Genomic DNA, 14,722 nt, shown 5'->3' with positions numbered 1-14,722 from the left:
ATGTGAGCCCAGGGTGCCAGATTTCCTGGATTTTCATGTGGAATTTGATTCTTAAGTATTGACAGGAAAATGATAACGGAAGAAAACCCAACCCTGTGTAAAGGACTTCTAGTTTCTAGTAGTGGTGGACTAGGTGATTCAAAGTAACCCTCCCTCTGAAAAGAAAAAAGCTGAGAGAAATATATGAAAGCATCAGCGACTAATGACCTTATAAGATGGTAACATGACTAGGAAGGAGGTTGGAGCTCAGGCAGATGAGCCAGGGCTCTTTCTAGCCTTGTGCATTTGCCTGTCCAGGAGAGATGCTTGCTGCTTCTGCTGAACTACATGGAGTGTAGGTGACAGGTGTCAGGTCCAGGGGGATAACCTGGTCTAGTACCACCTTCCTGTGCCACCCAAAGGGCTAACCAACGGAGACAGCTAAGAGGCAGACCTCAGTGGCAGATTCATGTGTCAGAAGGAAAATTGCTTCGAGTAAAGGCCTCACCAAAGGCAGACAGCCTGGCATAACAACACTGTTCTAGATTATGAACTTGAAGGGAACCATTCCAAAGGTAGAGTACAGACTGTAATCCAGCGGGTTATAAATCCATGGCTTTGAACTGCTAGCTCCCTCACGAGTCTCGTAAAAGGACGTGAAGGAAGCTACTAATATCCTAGGTCTCAAGTTATTTCTAGAAGTAATGTTTCAAACAAAATGCCAGCAAACAATAAAAGATTACAAGGTACTTGAAGAGACAAAGCAACATGCACCAGAATCAGTAGAAAATGTAGAAGAGAGGGTAAGAGATGTGAAGGGCACAGTGAGGTCTAACACAATTTAATTGGAATCTCCAAAGGAGAGGAGAGAGTGGCAAGGGTATAAGTAAAACTTGAAAAGATGGTAGCTGAGGATTTCTCAGAACCAATTAAGGAGATCAGTCCACTGGTTCTAGAAGCCAAAGCAGGCTAAATAACAATAAATTCACATCTAGACACGGCAGACTAAAATTGCAGAAAGTCAAAGACAAACACCAAAAAAAATAAAATAAAATCAAAGACCATGTTGTTTGATTGACAACGAATTTTCCAACAGCAACGTTGAAAATCAGAAGATTGAAATAAAATAACTGACAACCTGGAAACTATCTTTCTAAAATGAAAGCAAAATAAAGACATTTTTAGACCAAAAAAAAAAAGAGAGAGAGAGAGAGAGAATAGGCTACCAGCAGACCCACACAAAAAGAAATTCTCAAGGGTATTCTTTAGTTAGGAGGAAAATTATCCCACATGGAAACTCAGAGAAGCAGCAAGAAGTAAAAAGCAAAGAAAAGCTAGAATTAGGGGTTGGTTTATAAGAACATTGGATGTATAAAACATTAATAATGTCTTCTGGTGCTAAAAATATTTATCATATTATAGAGAATCAAAATATACAACCACAATAGCTATAAGCACCATGAGAGGAGCTGTGGTTAAGGAATGCTTAGATCCTTGCACATCTTGGAGGAAAGTAAAGGTATAGATCATTATTAGACTTTAATAGATCAAGGATTCACAGTGAAATTTCTAGGCAACCGTCACAAAAAAAACAGTAGAAAAAGATATAACTTCCAATCTAAGAGAGGAAAACATGGAATAACTTTAAAAAATCAATCCAAGAGAAGAAAGGAAAACAGGTAGGTCAAATAAAAAGCATACAAGATGGTAGATTTAAACACAAATGTATTAGTTATTACTTTAAATGTAGATGAACTAAGTGCTCCAGGGAAAAGACAAAGTCTGGATTATTTAAAAAGATAAACATAAGCTCATTATGAGACACGTCTTAAGCAAAAATACAGAAAATTTGAAAGTTCAAAAAAAATAAGAAAAAGGTATATACAAATAATAGCCAGAAATCTAGTTCCATTAGTTTCAGATAAAGGTCAAAAATATTGCTGAAGATAAATAGGGACTCTTCAAAATGACCAAAGGTCTAATTCTCCCAGGAAAACCCAACAATTTTACATTTATGGAGCAAAAAATTGACAGAACTTTAAGAAGAAATAGACAAATCCACAATTGTGCTGGAATATTTTAACACCCCCTCAGTAATTATTAGAACAAGTAAACACAAAAATTAGTAACAGTGTAGAATATTTGACGAATATCATTAACATGCCTGATTTAATGCACATGCATAGACACTACACCAAACAACGTCAACATATCGATTCTTTTCATGTCACAGGGAACATGTGTAAAACTTAACTATATACTGAGGAGTGAACAATTCAGAGTATTCTCACAAGGGCATTTAAGTAGAAAGTATAACAAAAGGGTTACAGAAAAGCATTTGATAAAATGCAACATCTCTTCATGATAAAAATTCTGCAAATACGAATCAAAAGGAAATCGTTTCATCTCAGAAAGAGTATTGCTAAAGAAAAATCTCGAACATAGGCTATATGTGCTGACTGTATTTCTTGCTAACTAGGGAGAACAATCTGATGAGTTCGTTTAGAACTCAAATACGCTAGGGCTCCAGAAGTACAAGCATTAGCTTTATATGTAATTCAAGTGTGTAACTTTTATCCGCTTCCCTGTGATTGGGAAGGGATAGTTTTCAAATAATGTACCTGGAACACAGAAACCTTTTACAGTAAAGGCATGAAGACAAGTATTTTTTAAACTTTCAGAAAATGAAAACTCTTCCCTCAGGAGAAGAGCCATCTAGGATAGTGAGACCAGCACAGCTGTGCGGTTCAAATGGCAGTACTGACTGGGCCCAGAGCTAGCTCTGCCACTTACTGGCTATGTGACTTTGAGCAAGTAATGTTAATGTACTGCCTCTGAGCCTCAGTTTCCCTATCTGTAAAATGGGATAATACCACCTACCTCATAGACTATTATAAAGATTAACTCAAGACGTGAATTTGGATTAGTGCTTGGCCCATAGTGGGTACTCAGTGTCAGCTGTGAAAAATCCCTGAAGAAGAGTCAAAACTTCAGAACCCGAGGCACAAGCTATGGATGAGGGCAAGAGGAAGCGCTTCGGTTTCCTAAGATTTTGCAAGCCAGAAAATCAGTTCTCTGTCTCGCTGTGGAGCCAATTCTGTTGCCTGTGACCTAAACCCAGCCAGGAAACATAACAGCTTCTGGCTTCCAAGACAGCTTAGGCAAGAGCAGGAACGTATGTGATGTGCATCCGTGCCAAGTGCATATTTAACAGGGTGAGGCCTCCCGACAGCCTTCAGGGACAGAGCCGTGAAGGCAAGGCTGGGGACGCTGCTGGGGGTTGTGCTGTTTATTCATCTAACTACCTGGTAACAACTGTGTCAGCCTGTTTCTGAATGCTGTTCTCAGCTGTGGACTGCATGGAGGAGGAGGACCCCTGCCATGCGATGATATGAGAAAGATCCCTTCTTCTATGCTTGTTGACGCTATTTGTAAGACCATCTCTGACATGTGGCTTAGTGGCAATTTAAGGGCAGACAGGGTATGGCCTTTAGATCTGAATTCTAATTGCTGGCCCACAGGGAAAAGAGCCAGCCAAACAGAGTCTATGTCTGAGAGTTGCTTTGATGCCTGTAAATAATTAGGCAATGAAAACATCATAATTTAAAACTGACTGGTGACATTTAATAATAATGCTGTTCGTACCCACCATTGATTGTTTACGGTGTGACAGGCACTTCGCTTAGTGCTTTATATGCTTTGTTTCATTTCATGTTTAAAACAACCCACTGACGCAGGAACTATATTAGCATTCCAATTTCAAAAATGAGACACAGGTTAAGAATCTTGTCTAGTTAGTGCTGGAGGTGGAATTAATCCCAAGCTCAACTCATTCATGCGTTCAATTCGTGCATCTCCCATTTCTCTTAGGCCCTAACTTCTTTCCCCACCTAACACATGGTCAAGTCATGGGTCAGCCCAAGCCCTGTTTGGTCATGGGTTGCCCTGAAGGTGCTCCAGTGTTAGTCCAATTCAATCACTGGTTTGTATGATGACAGCAATGTTTATACATCCTCCCTCTGTGCCAGGCACTGCTTTATGAAGTGCACCTTTTTTCATATAAGGAGAATTAAGGCTCAGGGAGGTTGAGTAGCTTTCTCAAGTTGCACAGCTCAAAAGGGGTAGAGCCAGGCTTTGACCCCAGGCCGTTTTTCTTTAGAGTCCGTGCTTGGCACCACTATTCTACACTGCGCCTTCTAGAGTAAGTAGCACAACACCTTATCAGAGTGGTCCAAGCCTTTGTATGCATGAGAATCACTTCCGGAGCTTGTCCGGGCTACACATGCCCTGCCTGGTCCCTAGATTCACTGAAACAGCATCTCCATGACAGGAGCCCACAGCAGTATCCCCAGGTGATTCTTCCCTCGTCCTCAGGTAACAGTCTGCTGACCAATCATTGGAAGACTTCTCGAGACGCTTTTCATTCACCTCTAAGGACAAGGCTTCCTGGGATCCATATGCAGAAAGCCAAGCTGAATCACATTATTGTTCCAACCACAGGAACCCAGTTTTTAAAAAATGGCAACGAGGACTGATAGCCTAGATCTTGGCTTTGGAAGTAGTTAGGGAAGAGAGGGAAAAAGAGGAGGCAAACGCTTACAAGGAGAGTCCTTTGAGTAACAGGAACTAGAAGGACATGGGTCATTTTCTTTTGTTAACTTCTGCTTTGAACCATGCAGTTGTATTTCTAACAATTTTGTAAGTGGCGGGAGGGTTGGGCAATTCTGGTTTCCCTTTCTACTGGCATGCATATGCCACATGAAGGAAACCTTTGCAGCCTGTTGTGGATATACCCAATGAAGAGAAACATGAAGACGCTATAGGGACAATTTAGGATGGTAGGTGTAAATTGTGGTGCTCTCAACCAATTAGTCATTTCTCACTCTTTTGCAATGTTTTTGGTGGCAGATGAGAGTATAGAAAGAGAAAAGAGGGGAAAGAGGAAAAGCAATAGAGTGAACAAGGGAGCAGAAATTTAAGCTGTAAACTCTTATTTTTTCTTTTTTTATTGAACTATAGTTGACATACAATATTATGTTAGTTTCAGGTGTATGACATAGTGATTTGACATTTAGGTACATTATGAAATGATCACCACAGTAAGTCTGGTAAACATCTATCACCATACAAAGTTATTACAATATTATTGACTATATTCCCCATGTTACATCCTCATAACTTATTTAGTTTATAAATGTAAGTTTGTACCTCTTAATCCCCTTCAGCTATTTTGCTGGGGCCCCTCTCTCCTCCCCTCTGGTGATCACCAGGTTGTTCTATCTATGAGTCTACTTCTGTTTTGTTTTGTTTGTTTTGTTTTTTGGATTCCACATATAAGTGAGATCATACGATATTTGTCTTTCTCTGTCTGACTTATTTCACTTAGCATAATGCCCTCTGGGTCCATCTAGGTTGTCACAAATGGTAAGATTTCATTCTTTGTACGGCTGAGTAATATTCCATTGCACAAAAACACTCATTCGAAAAGATATATGCACCCCTATGTTCATTGTAGCATTATTTACAATAGCCAAGATATGGAAGCAACCTAAGCGTCCATTGATGGATGAATGGATAAAGAAGATGTTAAACTCTTGTGGGTTGGTTTGTGTTTGCATTACAGAACAAGGGCACCGGGATTCTGCCTAATGCCTTTCAGCTGTGCCCATGGATGGTGGCAAGCTCGTTTGCCTTCTCCCCTTCTCCATGCCCACACACAATACTTCCGAGAGTGGAGCCAGATGGAGCTCACACTTGAATAAATAGGAAAATCAGCTTCATGCCTCTTCTATTTTATTTTGGATTTGCACCCTAAGTGCTGCCTTTCACCTCCTAAATCCCAACTCAGTTGCAAAAGTGAAGAGGATGCTGGAGAAGGAGGCCAAACTGGCCTGGTTGGCGTGGCTTCTGTTAGGCTTGTCACGCTCTTCCAAAAACGCTAGTTTAGTTTTGCTTCGATTGAACTTTTTGGGGAGTATTTCATACACTTATATCTTGGAATGGCTTCTCCCCCTCTGAAGAGAGCTTTCGTGGAGGCTGGTTGCTGATATTGACAAGATAGATGGGTTCCCTTAGTGTGGGGCTCAGAATTCCTATTTATCTATAGTCATTTTTCATATTCTATGTTCTCTATATACTTAGGCCCATTTGGGATCAAGGTAGGTTAATTACATGAAAGTGGATTAAAGTTAGGATTATGTTTGTATGTATTATAATAAAGAGCAAAATGTTTTCAGCGTTCAGCATTTTCACTTAATTTTTATTAGCAAAAATGTATTTGATTTTATTTTCAGTAATAATTTCTCTTCTAGATGCTTCTCAAATGGATTTAAAATAGCTACTCATCTTTGTTACCTAAAATCTTGACTACTGTAAACAGAGTGGTGTCTAGCCTATAGGGCACCTTTGTGTGTGTTAGAAAAAGGCACCCTCAGTGGGAATGCACAGGACGAGGAGGCTGGTGGACGGCATCTTCATGAGAAGATGTCCCTTCCTCTAGGAAGATGCAGCCCTTTGCCATCTTCTGAGAAGGGCTTGGGATAGATTTCCATCCCCACTAACCCCCTTGGGCAGGGCCCTTGTGAACTGGCCCCGACGGTTCTAGATCTCTGTACTTGGCTGTCTCTGTTACATGGTGTGAGTGTCCAGGATTTGAAGGGCAGTGTAACCAGAAACTTTCTCCAATTCTGGGATGTCCTGGAAACAAAGCCAGAGGATGACTCCAGATTTTATAGTCATAACAGGTAGGGATTGCTGCACGACTCCTGGGATGCAAGAAATGTCACACTTCCATATTGTATGCAACAAACTATCTCTAGTTTGGTCACCCCTGTTGAAATTGGCAGGAAGCTCAGTAGTGGCCATTTGGGGCTTCCTCCCATTTCCACATTAGTAAAACAGCACAGCCGGGATGGAGGCAGGGAGAGGGTGCATGCTGTCCTGGGGAAGAGTGCAGGTCTCTCTGGTTGCCTTACCTCTGTGTGTTGTCCCTGCCATTTGTCTGCGGCACTGCTCTAAGCAGGGGCCTGGCCACAGCCCACAGGCCATCCTTCTCCCCGCACATCCTCCTCAGCGGCACTACATCCAAGGGGTCCCCACCATTTCCAGAAGTTTTCCTTTTGCTGCATTCTTGATTGGACAGCTTTCCTCTTCTTTCAGCTGGGTTATGAAGCCTGCACGCCCTGCTCTGCATTGGCACAGAGTGTTCCTTCAAACCACCCAAGCACCTCGACCTTCGGCAGGCAGAGAGGGTCCTGGCCTGAGACACACAAAAGGCTGGTCTCTTACTTGGGTGAGGTAGGGGAATGGATGAGTACTTTCCTCTCTCCCCAGTGATTCTTCCTGATGAAGCGGGTGCAGAGCACAAGGTAGTTTACCGGTGGATCACCCACTGCATTAAACACTCAAGAACTCACCAGTTACAGAATTTCCCAAACCCACCTTTTTTTTCCCTTTTTTTGGCATCTCTTATGGGCAACACACATATCATGAGGGAGACACGTTTAAGAAAAATTTTGCGTTCTGGTAGCTTAGAGTTTAAAGTGTGATAGAGGAAGAGAAAAAAACATACAAATTCCTGTAAATCAAGGTACAAAGGAATGAACAGAGAAACGAGTGAGGGGTTCAGAGAACGGAGAGATCCCACCTGGTGGGGGAGGGGAATCAGAGATCTCATGAAGGAGCCCTTGAGGGATGGGTGAGATCGCAACACTGTTCTGAACTGAAAGAACAACACATGTAAAAGTGGAGGACAGAGAGAGTGGGGGCTGCCTCCACTGAGACATCACAGTTTAAGGGATGCAGGGGGGTGAGATGAGCAGGAGGCCACAGATTGAGGAGGAATTGTGGAAAGGAAGGATGTATTCATCTCCTTTGGCTGCTGTAACAAAATACCATGAACTGAATGGCTTAAGACAACAGAAGTTTATTCTCTCACAGTTCAAGAGGCTGGAGTTCTGAAATCAAGTTGCTGGCAGGCCCACACTCCCTTCAGAGGCTCTAGAAGAGAATCATTTCCTTGCCTCTGGTGGCCACATCACCCCCATCTCTGCCTCCAACTTCACATCACTTTCTCCTCTGTGTGTGTGGCATACAATCTCTCTCTGACTCTCTTATCAGGACACTTGTAATTGCATTTAGGGTCTAGTTGGAAAATCCAGGATAATCTCCTCATCTCAAAATCTTTAACTTAATCACATCTGCAAAACCCATGTTTTCTGAATAAGGTCACATTTACAGATGACAGAAATTAGGATGTGACAGCTTTGGGGAGCTATTATTTTGCCTACCAGAGAGGGTAAGACCCAGTGATCAAGAACCCGACAGCCATGCTGAGGGTGGCTGACCAGCCTTGGGAAATCATCCCAGACTTTTACATCAGGATTCCTAAAAGCTCACTCTGGAGAGGCTGAGAACAGGTAGCTGAGTCCTGCAAGCCAGGGATGAAGGAGGACTCTGTTTAGGAAGGGGCAATGGGCTGAGAAGGAGTGGGTGGATGGGAGCCATTGTGGAAATGTGATCGGTGAGTTTGGCAACTGCTTGGATGTGGAAAACAGAGAGAAAGACTCACCAAAGAGCACTTCCAACTCAGCTGATGGAGAGTTTAGTGGGATCTGCTAGTAGCAGAGAGGGGAAGGTGGGGCCATGAGCTGATTTGGTGAAAAAATTAATCTCAGTTTGCAAGAGGTTTGGTGGTAGAAAGCTGGACAATGATGGTCCCTCAAAATGATCCAAGAAAAACGGACTTTGGGTGAGTTTATTTTATTAATGTGATTTTGTTTTAATTTGGTTCAAAATATTGATTTAGTTTAGAACACAAAGAGACCAAAGTTAGTTCAAGAAACCCAAGAGTGAGTCCTGTTGTAGGGCCAGGTCTCAGAGACCAGACCTCAAACAAAGCTGTTGCTTCAGGCTCTCTTAGCAGAAGTTAACGGAGCTTTTCTTTAGAGATCATCTGGAAGGAAACTAGATCATCTCATGTTCCTCTTTGCTTCTCGAGCTCTGTGCTTCCAGTTCTACCTCAGACATCTCACATCTGCAGGCTTCTAATTTTTAATTCCTCTTCTAATCCCCCATTCTGAGGGCCCTTCCAATTGCTTTAGAAAAAAATCTCCCCTTCTCTCTTTTCCATTGATACATGGTTGATGAAATGAGAGAAGTGTCTGGGATTCAGATGTATTAAAGCTGTGATTTCTAAAGAAAAATATGACAATAAAAATCCAGTACTGTTGACTCTTCTGCTCGCCTAGAATGCCCTCCGTGAGTGGCCACAGAAGTCTCTATCTGCCGCATCATATTCTTTTCATCAAACTGATATAGCATTCATTTACTCCACCGATATTTACCGAATACCTCCTAAGTAGCAGGCACTTTTTTAAGTCCTGAAAGGCAGAGTTCCTGCCCTCGTGTTGTAACTATACAGCACATATATATTTACACACTCAGGCAAGAAAAAACACATTACCTTATGATCCTTAAGTTAATTATGACTTGAAGCTCCCATTCCACAAGGCTGGCAAAAAATTCAGTCTTGGGCATTATTGGAGACCTTTCCTCAGAACTCTTTAGGGTCATACAAACATCTGAAGACTTTCTGGGTTCCTGGAAAATGGGTGAAAGGACCTCACTAGTGTTCCGTCCATGGTAACCCTCACTGATGTCCTTCTTCCCAAACCCTCATGGTCCTTTGAGGGAAGATGGCTGCCTGGCTTCTGTGCTGGGTGGGCCTGGGGCTCTTTGCTCCAGGCGGGAGGCCCTGTGTTCAAGGTCTTCCTCACATGGAGTTTCAAAGACTATGTTTCCTTCCCTTAAGTTTGCATAATTATTGAAGCCTTCTTGTCTGACATGATCAGGACAAGGGACAAGTGCTTGGCTCATCAATCCAGAAAGAGAGTTAAAAGAGGTAATTAAATGCATACTATCTTGGCGATTGTATTTTTAGCACAAAATATATAATTGTATGTTCATTTGCCAATCTTTTCACTTCGGTCCAAGACTTTTCCTTTGAATATGAGCATACTGTTTGGCGGTGTGATGATGTGATTAACTTTCTTCAAAAGGTTCCCACTCATAATTCATCATCTATAATGTTTGCCTTTAATTTCTTTATAGTACAGTGGCATTTTCAAGACACTTGTGAAACAATCTGAGGAAAGAATTTCCTATACTTTTTTTCTCCTCAATATTTTACAGTATTCCACCCACATCTAATTTGATAGGATTAGTTAATTGCCACTACCTAATTCGCTCCAAAACATTCAACTTAATTTTCATAGGAAGAGTTCTTCCTATTTATATTCACATTTCACTGATTTACATCTATTTTAATAATTGCATGGTTTCAATAACAAGTACAATAGGCATTAACACATTTAGGAATAAATTTAACTGACCCCTGATAAGCACATAACTCAACTGCCAGAGGCAGAAGTAGATTAGCATATTAGAGAGTGATCTATTGGCCACAGATATCCAGTGTGCTGTGGACATCAATCAGGATGTTTTTCAGAAGAAATGGAAAGCATAGGTTCATCTGTAGGGTTAAGTGGCGCTCAATTAGGAGAACTTCTACAATATTTGCAGTATCGGTTACAACTGTGCTTCCCTACCCTCTTGCCAATAGGTACCATCATTTGATGATATGGAGTAGAAAATCCTAAACGTTGAAACTTATGATGATGTCAAACAAAATATGTTTTAACTCTTCAGTTCTTGATGTTTCAAATTCAATTTCACTGCATTCTCTTAAATTGATAGGATATTTTAAGTTTATCTTTATTCATCCTCCAGGACCTCAGTTAAAGAGATGGTTTTAACTTCACTTTCTTTCTCTGTGCTCTTTGAATCCGTTCTATAGCTGTTAATGAAGAGTTAGCCAAAAAAGGGGAAGAGGAAAGACAACAAGAGGCACGAAAGCTAATAATCTGACTTCTATATCAAATGGGTACTTGGCTCCTAAAGAGAGAGATACCCCTATATGGGCATCACATGGAACATGGCCCAGCAAAATGTGCCAGTAGGACATTTTTCTGGGCACCATTTGGGTTTTAAAAGGAAAAGAAGCCCCTCTGTTTCTGTATAGCAAGTTTTTGGATGTGGAACCAGAGGGAGGCACCGTTTGCTTGTGTTGTTGTAAAATGGCTCTAGATTTTCATCTCCCTTCTGGCTTCCAAGATTAGATGAGCGTGTCCATCCAGCCCGTCTTCGTAAGGTAAGATGATTTAGTGCATTCAGCCACATACGTGTTTCATTACTGGACTGGCCGCTAGAGCAATCTTTTCAAAGCACAGCCCTAATAGTGTCACCTTGTAGCTCAAAAAACCCTGACATGTCCCCTTGGCTAGTGAATTAAATCCCTACACTCTACCTGGCATTTAGGTCCCTCCAAACAAGGCTTGCCCACTTATGGCTCAGGGCTACCCTGTGTCTGCTGCCACTGAGGACACACCAAAATAGAGTGACTTTTTTCACATTTTGTAAGTAACGCTGTGTCCACGCACCATCTAAAATAATCTCCTGGACCATCTAAAATCGTCTTGAGTGGCATGTGCTCCACACCTTGGAAAACAATGCCTCACTCCTATGAAATGATAAGCAGCTAAAGGGCAAGAATGCATTCTTACTCCGCTTCTTGTCCTTTACCTTTCCAAGAATCTATTCCTTAGGCCTCTAATCCATGCCGTCTCCTTCTAGAGGACACTGAGGTGCCTCAGGAGCCACCACGTTATTTGATGGGAAGAAATGAGCAGTTATTTATGTAGCACTTGCCCATGGATTGGTCTGTCTTCTCTGAAACGTCAAGGTAGTAAGTTCTTCAGGCCCCTGGTCTTAGGATGTGTCTTCCCTCCAGTTGATGTGTGTTTATATGGGAGGGGGTGTACGTGTGGGGGAGGGAGTGTAGCAGAGGAAAACTGTAGGGTTTTCTGAACTCCCTTAATTCCCAAAGCTCTGTTCAGGAAATGCTCCAGTGTTTGGTAGTTGGGTTTGCAGTTTCCTATCTTAGATCAATGTTTTTTTAGGAGCTGGATAAGACTTTGGAAGTCATCTTCTCCCCCTGCACCCTGGCCTGCCCATTCCAAGTTCCTTTTAGGGAGAAGGAAACCACGGTCCAGAGAACAGGTGTCCAACCCGCAATAACTCTGCCTGCAAGCCACACATTGGAATTGCATCCAGATGTTTGCCATAGAAATCCTTCTCAGTGGCTCTCCAGTGACTGACTCGAGTTATTCACAGACTTTCTTCTTCCTTTCCCAGGCCGTGCTGAGCCCTCTCATAGCCATTGCGCTGAAAATATCCCAGATTCACGAGAGAACTGGCCGGAGGGGCCCCACCGTCATCACCTGAATGGAGGAAAGCTCACTCATCAGGGCCAAAAGAGAGCGCTCGCGGGAGACACTTCACCCAGGCCTTCTTGCTACCTGTTTGTGCCTATTATGACTTTAAAAGAAACAAAAGATAATTTGCTAATGGGGGGTAGGGGATAGGTGGGAAAAGAAAAAAAATCTACTTTGTTTTGGTTTTGGACAGTTCTTCCAAATGCAACAGGGTCTTCAGTTGTCTGTTAAAGCTGCACTATCATTTGACATCTATATTTTTTCATACAAAGGAGACTCTCCTTTTGTGAAAGAATAAGTAGCCCGGGAATCTGTTAGTCAAGGCATCTGTGCATCAGTGGTGCCAGGTGAGAAAAGGTTCTGAAATCATGGAGGAAGGCTCAGTGCCAGGATTAAGCTGACCCTAAGCCATAGGTACCCCTGGGCAGACTTGAGAAGACCCTCCTCAGCATTGAAGACTTAGCTTTTCATTGTAGGTCAGGTCTCTCATGGGGGAAAGTTGTAGAACTCCTAATAGCCCACCTCATGCCCCCCAAGCACCTGATGGCCCACTCTTCCACCCTCCCTTCCCCAAAGTCTCTGTACCACCTTCTCTCACATCTTCTAAAGCTTTCTACAAATCACAAGGCACACTTTCAACAAAACATATCAAAGGGTGTTTTTCTCTCTTATTTTGTAAATAATATTATTTTAGCTATTAAGCCGGCTGCATTCCTTCAGATTCAGCCATTCACTATGCTGGCGGGAAGCAGGTTCTCAGCAGAACTCTGCAGATGAATGCTTCACGTTTTCCGGGCCCTTCCTTGATTACATCACATAGGTTGATCATGGGTTGATACTAATTTTTTCTACGAAGGCAAAATACCACCATGTCTGATATCTTTCTGACGTTAGCTCTCTCTGTGGTCTTATCTCCCAATAAGGGCCTATTTTAATGCACTTGTTTGGACACAGTTCAGACCTTGCTCATAATGGCTATAAAAGGAGAGAATGAGATGCTATAAAAGTAGGAAATGAAGTGGATGCTGGAAGAAAACCTTACTGGTGGTACAGTTATGGGCCTGATGAGATGGAGGGGAGAAGGGGGAACCCTGCTGGAAAGCAGAGGGTCGCAACGGGCTTTCTTTGCCTAGGAAAAGGATCTTGCAGCTCTAGCAGCCTGTCTGTGCTCAGCCAGACACTTGGTGCATGGGACCTGTTTGCATATGTTTTGCTTCCTTGGGAACGGCACTCTCACTTATCGTGTCATTTGCACAGATGACGTGATGCACTTTGACTGTTAAGCAATGCATTATTGCTCTAGTCACGATTAGTGCAAGCAGGGAAACATTCCCAGTAAGGTATTTGTTTCCGTTTTCTATCTATGCTTCTCTCAGAAACTTGCTAGGACATTTAGTATCGAATAAAAAAGAAATTCATTATTTCAACCTTGTGCAAGGATTGTGGATTTTTGCTTGTCTGTTTGTTTCGCCATTTGAGAAACTCCGGTGGTGGTCACCTATTCTGATAAGTCTGCCTTTCAGAACACTTGCAGGGGCTGGTTTTCATTATTGTGACCTTGGGAATTTATTAAATAAATGGAACAGACAAGATGAGTTGCTCAAAACTGCCTTTGGCAGCCGGCAGAAATTAAAATGGTGTCTAGTCTTTCATTGTAAATATCTTCATTTTAACATAATAGGAGGGTGGCTTTGAGCTGAGATTCTAAAGAACTAGTTATGAAACTTATCAGCCCTGGAATAAAATTTGCCTTAGATCTTTGGTTGTCATCATCTTTAAAGTGGAGTCCATGATGGCCATCCATTCGCTACTCTGCTCTGTGTTGGTCAGCACAATTAGATCCATTCTTCGGTTTAGTCAGCTCTAAGTAAGAAAGTATCTATTTTTTCTCAAGTTGCTGAACTATTAATTATCTCTAACTTTCAAGTTCAAATGTACATTAATTCTCAGTTAAAAATCCTGTTTCTTTCATTATGGAGTATGTGTGTCCAGCAGCCCCAAAATAGATTCATTCATCATTAACTCCTTCATTCATTTAGCAAACACTGATTAAGCAACTACTCTATGCAGAGTCCTGTTTTTGGTGAGCAAGGAGGTGTATAAAACGTTATTGCTGCTCCTATGAGATTGTAATTTGGGAACAAGAGGCTCTGACAAACATATACAAAGAATCAGGTAGGCATGAATGTTGCAGTAGAGGCACAAGCAACCTGCTATGGGAATACACAGAGATTGACTCAGAGATGGCAGGACACTAGGCACTTGAGGAGTTTCTCAATGAGTAGAGTTTCTTGGGACTTATAACCATTTATATAATCTCACCAGGGGTGACTGTAGCAAGAACAAAGACTAGGAGTTGAGAGGTAGGATGGCTGGAGAGGAGGCCTTCTTTGGGTCTAGGGAGAGTTTGG

At 42.1% G+C, this 14,722-nt stretch overlaps 1 protein-coding gene across 1 annotated transcript in view; it reads left to right on the top strand.

The window, feature by feature from the left end:
- Positions 1–13,738, top strand: part of PGM5 (phosphoglucomutase 5) — a 168,251-nt gene extending 154,513 nt beyond the window's left edge. Inside the window, exon 11 of the mRNA XM_014846775.3 lies at positions 12,232–13,738. Coding sequence (XP_014702261.1) covers positions 12,232–12,321 — 90 coding nt within the window. The 3' untranslated portion in view covers positions 12,322–13,738. The remainder of the gene's footprint in view (positions 1–12,231) is intronic.
- Positions 13,739–14,722: the final 984 nt, after the last annotated feature.

Source organism: Equus asinus, chromosome 23 (assembly GCF_041296235.1).
Source record: "Equus asinus isolate D_3611 breed Donkey chromosome 23, EquAss-T2T_v2, whole genome shotgun sequence".
Taxonomy (NCBI): domain Eukaryota; kingdom Metazoa; phylum Chordata; class Mammalia; order Perissodactyla; family Equidae; genus Equus; species Equus asinus.
Note: the sequence above shows the minus strand (reverse complement) of the source record. Positions and strands in the feature narration are given on the sequence as shown.